This window comes from Malania oleifera, chromosome 3 (assembly GCF_029873635.1).
Source record: "Malania oleifera isolate guangnan ecotype guangnan chromosome 3, ASM2987363v1, whole genome shotgun sequence".
NCBI lineage: Eukaryota > Viridiplantae > Streptophyta > Magnoliopsida > Santalales > Ximeniaceae > Malania > Malania oleifera.
The window spans coordinates 101,772,852-101,785,833 of record NC_080419.1 but is presented as its reverse complement, the minus strand read 5'-3'; the positions used below and the strand labels follow the sequence as shown (position 1 = coordinate 101,785,833).

Here is a 12,982-nt window from a genome sequence, read left to right as displayed (position 1 = left end):
CGCCGGAGGCAAAAACGCCGCTGCTCCCCGATGAGCAATGCTGCCACTGCGTCTTGGAGGAAAGTCGTAGCTCGTCTTTCTTAAGTCACAATCTCGCACAATAGCTTTGCTCACAAGGAATCGTCGTTCCTCTCTCAGTTGGGTCCGGCAACGGAGGCGCCTCGCACAGATGTGTAGACTCGAACCAAGCACAAAATGCTTTCAGTGTCGAGTCTGGCAATAGAGGCTCATAGACGACCGCCGCACAATGCCAGAGGCTTCCTCGCACAGATTCGTCGTTCGGGTCCGGCGATGGAGGCTTTCACCTGTTTCACTGAAAGGTAAGATCTTTCTTCAACGCCTGTTTGCTAGCCAAGCATCTGATTCTCAGTTCGTTCTGCTTCGCCTGTTTCACCGAAAGGTAAGATCTTTCTTCAACTCCGGAGGCTTCCTTGTAGATTCGTTGTTTGAAAACTGTTAGATATCATCACAGAAGCATGATCAAAGCTCCAGCGGCCCTCTTAGCAATTCTTAACCAAACATTGACGTTAGTTACACTTACGACAATAGGTAAGTCCACTTTTCACATTCTAGAGAGATTTTCAAAGAATTCTCTTCGCTTGTAATGATTCATCTCAAATATAGTATAAACAGATATGTACAACAATATAATAATGTGAGTGTCAAACCCCAAACAAAGGTTAGACTTGAGAAAAAAGGAATTACCACCACATTTGTTTTGTGGAATCAATGTTTTGCCTTGAAAATCAAGAGCAAGGTAAGCTTTGGCCAAGAATCATCCTATAAACCTACAAGCCCAATGGGCAAGATCCCCAAAAATTGACTAATTGAGGAAATTTTAATTGGAATACAATTATCCTTGCACTTATAGTTTTGATTTTCAAAGGGTAGGTGGCGCAATTAGCCTTCAAACTTCAGTTGTAATTAGTGAACTAGTACAAGAGTTGATACATCAAGCAACTAGTATAATTTCTTTTCTTTAAAAACTATTAGAGAAATATATCATTTCCATATAGAAAAATATATGGTTACCAAGCCAAATTCTCTTCATTATTGGATTTTTTTTTTTTTTTGGTAAAAAAGGACAACACCTCCTTTCTTAATTTTATTAATAACTCTCACTTATTATTGGAAATTAACAATAAATTTTCGAAACTTGTAAGAGATAAAATAGAGAAAAAATACACGCCAAAGAAAAATCAATCGCACGTACAAGACAGTATTTACGTGATTTGATAATTTTACCTACATCCACAAAGTTGTAAGGATTTCACTATTATCAGGAAGAAAAATACAGAGAGTTCGGCGATATAATGTTCTCTCTTTTGCTCTCTTGTAAAGTGTGACCGCTTACCATAATCATCCAAAAAATAATCATTTTATATGCTACGTACGCGCAGGGTTCCGAATGAGTTACAAAACGAGCCCAAAAAATTTTCTCATGAACGTTGCTCCTGGACCCCCACAAGTACAGTTTACAGTCCAATCCTTCGTTCCATGAACTAAACCTTAGGATAGAAATTTCTCATTAAAGAAAAGTCGGATCATCATTCAAATTTAACTCAACTAGGGTTGACAAAAGCCCAACACTTGTGACATAAGAATACCATAAAAATAAAAGAATACTTAGGACTTACATAATAACCAAATAAAAAACACTCCATGCATCAAACCAAATAAAAGAAGAAAATAACCTATCCCAATACTAAAAAGAAATTAACTAAACATACCTCTTATAAGTCTTAATCAATTTATATAAACCTTCGTCAACTCTTCTTTTTCAACCACCTTATATTGAATTGCAAACACTCATTTAATGATATTTAAAATAGGTCCCTGACTTTATTCACCTCTTAGTTTTCGTGCAATCATAATATTAAAGCAGAGTGGACTCTTTTAATAGCACAACTTCACAGTACAAAATTTACAAACACCCAAACAGAAGATGACAAAAAAGTCTCATATATAATATAATTACCATTGGATATTTACATTAGAAACAGATGAAGGGGTCAAGATCGGGTACAAGGGAGAACAACACATTTAAAAAAGTTAAAAACTGACTGCACCCCACAATTTAACATATTACTACAATACACAAAATCACCAAATGTGGAGGAAATCCAACATGAATATTTATTGTGAACAGCTCTCCTTGTCCCTTCTACCCAAATAAATCCTTGACTGCTCCACCCTCATGGACCTCGTCTGCAATAGTTAAATGTAAACAATTCAGTAAACAAGGTCAAACCATTAATAAAAACATTGGGTAATTAACGCATTAGTTAAAACCCAATAAATAAATCAATTCGAGAGAGCAAAGTTAACACCCCATGTTCCCATGGCATGTGCTTACATATTTCAAATTCAACCGTGTAAATCCAAAATTCCCAGATACAAGTACCCCAGATGTGAAAACCAACAAAAGAAAAGATTCCAGATGGAAAACAGCAGCGAGCAGTCCCCATTTCTATGCACAAGAAAATGACCCACACCTTCCTACATTAATCAATGCTAGAAATATAAAATTATTAGTGGGGGCAGAGTGGCAGAGTAAGGGTACTCATGGTCATGGAGTAAAGTGACTCCTTGGCTGAAGGGATCCTCCCATGACCTCCATATTTTCTTCAAGCAATGATCACTAGCTGTCTACAATTTCTAGAAAACGGTTGATTTTTTTCACACTTGGTAGAGTTTGGGACTAGTACATATTGAAACATGGGCAGGTCATGGTCCCGACCAGAACAGTGACTTAGCCTCGTTCATATTTGGTAGAGAGAATTGAGTTTTAGTTAGGACTAGGGGAGATGCAAGGCATAATAGTCAAATTGTTCCACAAACCATGACAATTTTTTAATACTACTATTCAAACATTGGAATTAAACATGGGTGTTGCTAAATTACATTAACTTTACTGTTCCAACAGTCTCATTCCATAGCTAGAACAAGGCATTGCTGTTCTTATGTGCTGCATTGTATCTCGCTAAAGGCAGTTGAATTCAATCTTACAGAAACGAAAACAATGCAAAATTGATTATCTAAAATGAACAGTTTCTGGGATTCTGATCATGTAATACTGTAATATTGAACAAAACAACACTAATTCTGATCTAGAAACAAATCACAGAGAACAAGAAAACTCCAGATTATGATAAGAAGACTAACTTCTGAAGTTTATTTTCTGTGCAATCTCCAAGCCTGAGGCTAGTGCTCCAAAATTCTCAGAATGGCAAACTCTTTGAAGTCGAACTTATTGTGAGGGACTTGAAATGCTCGGAGGGAACAAAATCCTGTGGCAAATTGGCTCTCTTCACAATTCTCCTCATGTTGCTCTGCAAACTCTGCTGGACTAACTGCTTCACTGCTTTCCTTTCCTCACTCATCATATCTTCATCCTCCTCCAAACAGTCATTAGAACCCTGACACATGCCAGTAGAAGATGATGAAGATCCGCATATTGGGGCAGACACTGCCGTTCCCAAACACAAACCTCCACCATATGGATCCGAGATCCGCTTCCCCTTATCCACTCTCAAACAATCCAATATCCTCGATGCCCTCTTCTGAGCCAAAGTGCTACCAAGCAGGGTCAACTCAAGCAATGCTGATACTATTCCAGCCTCCACCATTGCTTGCCTATCTCCATAAGCTTTGTGTGCCATCACCATTAAAATGTAGGCCGCCTTTTCTTGACATGCCGGCGAGTCTGTCCAATTCAAAACATCAACCAAAATTGGAAACGCATCTGCCACAGTGCTGACTCCTTTTCTACCTTCTGGGGTAGACACGACATTGCTAAGAATCGAGAGGATTCTTTCACTCACTTCCATGTTTCCCAGTGTGTCAAGCAAAAAAGGGATCAACTCTGTCTCTAAAATCTGCAAAATGTTCAAATGACAGATCGAAAGATTGTAAAGTGCTCGTAATGAGTCCTGCTTTTCTTGTGGGCTACTTCTATTGTCCAGATTTAGTAGAATTTTAACCAAGAAGGATATTGCCCCGGAAGAACCAATGATTGGCTTGTTTGCGTCGAGCGCACTCAAACCAAGGAAATTAGCTACTATCGCTTCCGCCACGGCAGAATCCGGAGATCTATTTGGCGATTCAATTAGCTTTAGCATATTGTGAACAGCCCCTGCTTTGACAATGGCAGCTTTGTTTCTGCAAAAGGGTTGACATTGTAGGCAAGGTAAGGATAATATATTAGCGTTGAAAAATTGAAAAAAGTTATGCATGACCCTTTGAAATTATACCATTCAATTTCCATACACTGCAAATATGATGAACAGTTTGAAGAAAGCAACTTATGGGGAAAAAAAAAAAGAACAAGAACACATGGGGAGAAAAGACACATAAGAACAAATTAAGAAAAATACAGAAAATGACTTGAACACAGATAGTTACTTAGAGGAACACAGATGGAGGAGGCATATGAAAAAGTATAAAAGAATAGAAAGTGATTTAATACAATTATTGACTGATGATTTACAAAAAAAAAAAAAATTATAATGTAGGGATTATACAAATTAAAAGATTGAAGATTCTGTAAATAAATAAATAAATAAATTGAAAACGAGAAAAAAATCGTCTTTGATAAAATTTACAATCAAAGACGAACAATAACACGGAAGAAAAAAAAGAGGGTCCTTAAAATTTTATTGGAGCAAGAAATGAAAAATAAATAAATACATAAATAAATTTTTTGGTGCCATACATTATAAAGCTTAAGTATCCAGAAAAGCAAATTATAAATCCAAGAAAAAATTTGAAGAAAAAACTGAGAAGCAAAGACGCAAATGAAAGAAAAATTACTTGCACAGAGATAAAATGCGGGAAAGCATCATAACCGAAGAGTAACCGGAGGCAAAACAACAAAAAAAGAAGGGATTAATGGACAAAGCAACATACACGTCGTTGCCGATCCCGAGATTGAGAAGAGCATAGAGAGACTCAATCAAAAGCTCTAGATCTTCGGAATCGAGCATTCCGACGAGCGGCGGGATCGCTCCGAGCATAGCCAGGGTGGTTCTGGCTTCACTATCTTCCTTCGCAAGCCTCCTAACGCGCATTGCTCCCTCTTTCTGTTTCCCCAAATCCTGGCATTGGAACATCTTCGCCACTACCTTCAACTCCTCCAAGGCCTCAATCTTCCTCTTCGTTTCGAAATCCGTCTCGTTCGACTCCGGAGAGTTCAGGAGGTCCGATAGCTTCTCAGATCGGTAACCACGGCCGGACTTCGTACGTCTTAATCGGCCGCCGGCGGATTCCGGAGCCGCCACTTCTGCAGGAGCGTTCCCGGCAGTGGCCTCGAGATGTTGGCGTAGGGAGCCGCCACAACGCATAGCGTCGAAGAGCTTCCGGCGGAATGATGCGCCGGAAAACGACGTCCATATCTTGAAGTTCCCGCTGCCGGTGCCGGAGGCACCAGAGCTAGCGCGGTTGAGAACGAGAGATCCGACGTCGTTTCGGTCACACTTTGCCATTCTCTTTACAGTTCTCCGGCGAACACGGCAACAATTATCTACATTGCACAGAAATCAGGAAAAAGATCTAATACGAAGAAACCCAGGCACAGAAACTCCATTTTACATTTCCATTTCACACCAGCAGCAAGAGTACTGATCCTACAGAGGAAACTTCTCGAGAGGGAAATCCTTTAGAGAGAGAGAGAGGCTTCAACCTTCGCGAGTCACAATTCTCTGGTTCTTTATATTTGCAGCGACCTAGAGAGAGAAACTAAAGGCCGAAGAGAGAGAGAGAGAGAGAGGGAGAGAGAGAGAGGAGAGAGAAGAGAGAGAAAACCTTCCTAAAGACGCCATGGAAGGAAGGACAAGGCAGCCCTTTCACTGCATGCATAGGGGGGTGCGTACCACGTCTTCTCCAGTGCATCGCTCACACGTTGCTCCCGTGCGCTGCGCATCTATATCTGCGTACCCGGGTGGGTCTACGCACCGTAATCGGGTGGGGTCAACCATGCCGGTGATGCAACTCCTATGGGCCGTCCGATTCGTATGGTGTACCGAGTACAAGTACAGTTGCGAAGTTGGGTAGTGCGAAGGGGGCGCATGCCCTTCTTACTCCAATCAAGACGGATGGTTGGAATCCCTCAAAACCAAAGCCGACTTGCAGTGGACCATTTGTAATTCCATATTTGGGCTTTTGCATTTTCCGAAATTACGGAAGTACCGCGCCGTATCCAATTCCCATCTCAACTCTTAGGCGCATTAATTCATTCTCCATTTAATATATATATATATATATATATATATATATATATATGAGCAACACACTCATCCCTCATGAAATTTGGCAAAATAAGAAAAGGATAATCTTTTCCATTTTGTTTCTCAGCATAAGATTAATTTAGAAATAAATTTTATTCACATGAACATAATTTTTTCCAAAAAAATTAATTTGCACATTGATAAATAAATTAGTTTTGAAAATTTCAACTTACCTATTATTTTTCATGTGAACAATGCAAAAAATATGACATAATATTTTAATATTTTAAAAAAATTATCCGTAAAAAAATATATGTGACCAATAATGTCATGTTACATAGTTTATAAAGTATTTACTTCATAAAATAACTTTATAGCATATTATTTGTGCCACAATTATAAAGATTCAATTCAAAAATCAATGCAATTTAATTATTAGTTAGGTATGAAGTATTAAAGGTATGAAGCATTAATATTTATCAAATGTTAATTATATAATTTATATCTTTAAATTAAATGCATATCCCATCTAATATGAAAGGATCCTTAATCGGATGTCATCAAACTTAAATACTTCTATAAAAATTGAGGTCGATTGTGAAATTTAAGTTTAATTAGCATTTTAGGAATGATTAATTTAATTTATTAAATTATTATACATAGGTGCGTGTGTATATTAAAGAAATTTATTAGATTTGATCATTGTAATCATCTAAAAATCCTACTCACTATTTCAAAGATTAAATGAATTTGGCTAATTATGAGTTACGCAATAATGAATAGATCCTTCTTATCAAATAAACTAGCCTTAATTCAGTTATATATATATATATTCAAATTTTTCTCTCTAATTTTAACACATTTTTAGTACATGTTTTTTCAACTTAACTTGCATAGAAAGTAAACTATTAATAATCTTAATGTGTGATCGAATTATAATCAGGATGTAATTAATTATGCAATTTATGGTTGGAATGTAATGATTATGAATTAATGACCTAGTTTAGGAAATTGGATCTATTTATCTGTTTTGTGAAATTTGACTTGAGATTGTGTACACCCACTCTAAAAATCGAGAGAGAGAGAGAGAGAGAGAGAAAGGATGAACAGAGTACAACAATTTAACTATTTAAGCGTTTCATTTTTAGATTATAGTAATATACATACAAAATATATAAAGACTTTTAAAAATACACTTGTACAATATCGCAATATGATGTCCTAACCCGAAGTATGCTGAGCCTCAAGTTTGAGTTGGCTGGTGTGGGGTATTATACTAGTGATTTATTGAGAAAAAAAGACCTTAAGACCTGTCATATTTATTCTATATTTGGTTTTGTTTGAATAGGTCCAAGTTCGGATTTAATTATATATATAATTAATAAAATATATTTTATCTTGAATCTTTTGCCATCCATTAACAAATTTTTAATTCATTTCTTGCTCTACAAAGCTTGTGACCTTGTGGCTTCCAATTTAATTGATAAAAAATAAAATAAAGTTTTAAAATATTTCCATGTAACTATCTATAAGTAGAAGGATTACATGATAAATTCATACTTATCTAATTTTAGTATGCTCCTTCAAATCCAAATATTGTTAATGTAAAAAAAAATTCGATGCAACGTTTGGAAGTTTGAATTTCAGGTCCTAAATTTGAATTTAAGTAGATTTATAAAAATTTTAATACAGTTTTATATTACATTTTATCCAAATCCAATACAATTCCAAATCTAAAGTCTACAAAAATAGAATTGATTAATCAACCGATTATAAAAATATAAATCAATTATAGGAGATTTTTTTTTGGTTTGTTGGATGAAAATTAATAACCTATTTAATTTCCTTAACAATAATGATCCCATGTTGGAGGGTGGGTAGATGCCCTAAATTTGCCTCATAAATGTGCCTGTTGGATCCATCCATTTAAGGGTATGTTTGGATAATAAAATTTTAGTGAATTCATTTTCCATTTAGTTCATTATATTTTTGTCTGTGGCAAATAATATTAAAAATAAAAATTTGTTCTAATATTATTAAAAAATTACGATAAATAAAATATTAGTGATGGTGAAATTAAAATTTTGTGCATTGATTTAGTATATATTTGATTTTCCTTTCTATAATTCAGTATGTCCGATTGTTTTTTAGTTACTAATGTTGAAGATATGTTGTGAGCATATTTTAAACTTTAAATCCAATAATAATTTGCTCTAAGATGTGAGAAATATAGGCATAACAAGGTTTTTTATGAAATTATATTTTTTTTAGGAATAACATGTTGATTTTGTTAACAACACATCAAATTAAAGTGGGTTATTGTATGTTGACTTGTAATTTTTGTTACAAGATACCGTTTCAATAAAAAAAAAAAATCTTTAGAGGTCTAAACTTAACATGACTAACCTACTCACAATGCCAACCACGTTAGACTTTGATTTATCAGCTCAACAAAACATTTTCTCGACCATCTGTTTAGTTTGCTGAATGATAAATTAATGAAACGGTTACTCATCATACTCCTCACACTCACAATAGTGCTTATGATACTCGACAAACTTATTCTTCTTGTTTCATTATTTTTTTCTTCCTTTCTTTCTTCTTTCTAATTTTCTCAGTTGTTTAACTTTTGAAAGGGATTCAGGGTGCATTCACTTCGTTGCCTAAGCTTTACAAAATTAGATTGTACTGAACTCCCTTTTGTGAATTTGTGAAATACACATGTAAAGAAATTAATCACACAAAAATATACATAGAATAGGCTAATTATAGAAAAGACAAAAATACATTTTAGATAGAACCATATGCTCTCGATCGACGATTATTGACTATGCCAATAGTGTAGAAGGCATTGCCAATGGCAACACACTCTTGCATAAACTAGTGAGCAGACTTTGACCAATTTTCAACCTAGTTCAACACTTGCATTGAATAACACCGGAGGATGAACACCCAATCGATTTAGTCTCAAACACAACCAAATCCATTAATATTTTGATAAAACAAATTTAAGATTTAATTAGATTTATGCAAGGAATCATTGACTACAAAACTAAAGTAAGAAAATAAATTAATTGCTCGTGAACAAAACTTTAGAAATACTTATTTGATACGAACGCCAACGACATAACGACATAGGAAAGAGAATCAGTGACTAACCCGAACTTGTTAAAAATAGTCACATTGAGTGGTTGGATACTATGTCGAAATTTTGAACTGTTTGGAGAGAAATTTTGGCCATTTTTTTTCTTCTTAGAAATCATATTGATTTCTTCTTCGTTTTGGCGTGAATTTGGCTTAGGAACCTTTTTTTTTTAATAACATATATCCTAGGTAAATTGTATTTTACTAACCATGATTTTTTTTTCAAATACTTAGATTTGAAAATATTTTAATAAAAGATCAATGTGTTAAGTTCTAAAATTTTTCTTACATATATTGAAATATCAGTAAGGAAAATAGGTTAAAAAAATCGTAAAAATTGCTTAATGGGTACCCATGGACAACATTGGTACTCATTTATAGCCCATTAAATAATTGAGCTGACACGAGATTTGTATTTATCCATCGATTTATGGGAGGCTCAATTTATTTCAACTTTAAAACCTCATTCAAAGAAAAATGATAAGCATGTGCATTCCCACGTGTTAACTTTTTAATTGCTTAAATAATTTTATCTTTGCTATAAATCAAAATTCAAGGATTAAATCGGTAGCAAGATTAACTTTAAATAGAGGGCTAATTAACTAAGTTAACTTGGTGACTGTTAGAACCCATTTTCATTAAAAATATTTGAACAGATAAAAGGGAACATTGGAATGTGAAAATATTGAAAATCTCTTTCTTCCCCAAAATTTGGGCTGAACCTTTTTTGCTTTTTTGGGAGTGACCATGCAGGTTAGCTAAGTTAGGGCATGACTCATTAGAATTTGCAGACATGTACAACCCATCATCACACATGTGACATGTGGTGGGTTCAATTGGTAAGTTCTTAATGTTTGCCAATAATGTCCCAAATTATTTGACCAAATGTTGGAGTATGTTCTACAAATCATGTTACTAACTTAATTTTATCTCCTTTCATCAATATTAAAATGCTTATAACTTTTTCCTACATAAAACTTTTTCCCATCTGAAAATTTTTAGGGGAGCACTATTGTTTGATCCTTAGATTCTATCACCATATTTATAAATAGAATATAATTACGAGTCAAGTACGTTGTAATTATTATAATCTTGCAACAAAAATATACTTATGATGTGTTTGGAAGCATGAATTTCGGATCTTGAATTTGGATTTAAGTGGACTTGAATAAATTTCAATATAATTTTATATTATATCTTATTCAAATTCAATACAAATTAAAAATTAAATTCTCTCCAAATATAGAATTAAGATACTTATTTTGGTACCTTTATTTTTCAAATGCCTCTTTAATTTTTTTTCCAAGTAATCGTTAGCGGGTTTCGTAAAGTAAGATACCTCATACCACATTAGTGATCATTGCCAATACAACATCTTATCTATAGTGAATATTTATTTGTTATTAAAGTATATTATGCAAATACTCACCATATGAAAGTAATTTATTTTCAAATTTTTAAAAAAGTTTCCTTTGGGTATCCTATGGAGACACTTATGATGCTATGGTTTGTGACAAATTAAATCCAAAAAACTATTATTGGAAGCCAATATTCAAAGACATAATGAAAGAATTTTTTCAAAGATGTCATGTATTTTTTAGATTTTTTGAAAAAAAAAATGATTTTATCCATTGTTTATTTGTGGGAATTTTATGATTATTCTATTAGTTTTTTTGATCCATGAAAACATAAAAATATAAATAATCCAAAAAGGAATTTAATGGTGAATTCCAACAGGGGATGGAACGAGCACTTCCACCTATTCTGACATCACTTGAAAGGGAAATCAAATCTCAAACCCATAATAATTTGAAAACATGATGAAGATGAGTATTTAACACTATACAGACATGCATCTTAATAAGACAAAGTGTGATTAGTAATATAAGAAAACTCAATATAGATCTATAAGTTTTTTTTTCTTTTAAAAAAAATAACACTTAAGATTATGTGATAAGCAAAAATTGAGTATTGTACAACAAATTCTTGATAGAGCACTTTCTCAAATCTTGCACTCCTTGCCATAGCACCATTGCTTCCTTTCCTAGGCACCCTAAGCTGCTATTTATATAGAAACTAAATAAGTGTACTAGCATTAGGATTTACCTTAGAGGCCAAGGCATTCATCCCAAGGTTCTAGAATTACTTACAATTTGACTAAGAAGTTGAGCAACCTTATGTGGGAAGCATTAATCTAAGGCTAGGGACATGTGCCATTGGTTCATAGGGCATGTCATCTACTTTAATTATTTGGACAAAATGGATCCAAGTGCCTTTTATTATTTAGACAAAATAGTGTCTACAAGTTGCATATGAGATTTCCTTCGGTGTAACCTTGTGACCAGGTGTCTTTAAGGAATACCCATCCATCTGGAGGTATAACATCATAAGAAATTATGCAAGAGAACCTCGTGGCCCATGATTGTTGAACTATATTTGTGCAATCTTTGTGCATTTTCCCATAGAATGCAATTATCTAGGAAAAATTTCCAAAAAAACACATTGGACAAGGAAAATAAAAGTTAGTCTCATTCACTTGAACTTCATTCGCTTAGATAAGCATCGCCCAAATCAGTGAGCAAGAACACAAAGAAGGCAAGAGGATTGGGCAAATTACAACCTTCAATTATCCTCACTTAAGCTCATCAACTTAAGCTTTACTCACTTATAAAGAATTGCCTCAGTTCACAAAAAGAAAGGTCATGAATTGAATGAAGACTAAGGCGAGCAATGCATCTCTTGCCTCAAATGTATTACTTAGGTCACCTAGGTATGGTATTGACTTAGGGATATGTAAAATAAAGCTTACATGAGAAAGAAGGAAAAAATCAAATCAATTGCAATAAAAAGATAAAAATCAAGTAATTCCATTTTAGTTAGGATTATTTGATGGAGGGATGCTTTAGTAGTTTGCCTCATTTAGCTGCTTGTATTGGGGAATTTCTTATTACTCAACTTTGACTTGGAGAACAAGGGGGATAAATATGTCTTGGTTTATCTTTGCAATGACTTTTCAATCATTTTTCAACACACAAGCCTAGTGCTAGCAACCTAGCATCATTCTCTCTCTCTCTCTCTCTCTCTCTCTCTCTCTCTCTCTCTCTCTCTCTCTCTCTCTCTCTCTTATAATTTTCTCGTTTCTTGATATGTTTCCTTCTGTCTCCTTCTTTCTTGTTCTAATATGTATTTGATCACCTCTCGCTTTTCTTCCCCTTTTTATGAATTTTTACAACTTCCACAAATATTATCCTACTATCATATTCCACAAAGGAGAGATTATACAAGGTATCCTAATATAATAGGCCACTATCGGAAAAAAAACTATAAGAATGATGGAAAATCATTCTTGAAGTTGTGCAAAGTTCATCCTTCTATTTCAGATAATTTAAAAAAATTTCCCCTAATAGTTCAAATCTTGACAAAGGATAAGTCTTCTGCTTTTTCCATAAATTACAAACGATACCCCATCTTTTTTAAATTATTTTATCACTTGAATGTCCATTCATTTGTTCCTTCATTTATTCACCAATTCTTTCACCATGTACTATAAAATTCATTTCTTGCATGATTTCCTTTTCTGTCATTGTTAAACCTGTTGTTTTTTTTGTCCCACA

The 12,982-nt window shown here is 34.2% G+C and overlaps 1 protein-coding gene across 2 annotated transcripts; it reads right to left on the bottom strand.

Annotated features, from left to right (window-relative positions):
• Nucleotides 1-1,941: 1,941 nt before the first annotated feature.
• On the bottom strand, nucleotides 1,942-6,015 carry LOC131151573 (U-box domain-containing protein 13-like). 2 transcript variants are annotated; one of them, XR_009135721.1, is made up of 3 exons: nucleotides 4,909-6,015; nucleotides 3,166-4,161; nucleotides 1,942-2,208 (listed from the first exon to the last, which is right to left on the bottom strand). XR_009135721.1 is itself a non-coding variant. In XM_058102814.1 (2 exons), exons 1-2 carry the CDS (start codon nucleotides 5,481-5,483, stop codon nucleotides 3,222-3,224), a joined length of 1,515 nt encoding a protein of 504 aa, XP_057958797.1. In that variant the 5' UTR covers nucleotides 5,484-6,015; the 3' UTR covers nucleotides 1,942-3,221. The 2 variants fall into 2 exon arrangements, 1 of the variants encoding a protein (XP_057958797.1); XM_058102814.1 differs by having other exon boundaries at nucleotides 1,942-4,161.
• Nucleotides 6,016-12,982: the final 6,967 nt, after the last annotated feature.

Coding starts and splice junctions, on each gene's coding strand:
- LOC131151573 (XM_058102814.1), bottom strand. CDS start 5,483: ATGGCAAAGTGTGACCGAAACGACGTCGGATCTCTCGTTCTCAACCGC. Junction 4,162..4,908: donor CTCGGGATCGGCAACGACGT/GTATGTTGCTTT, acceptor ACCCTTTTGCAG/AAACAAAGCTGCCATTGTCA.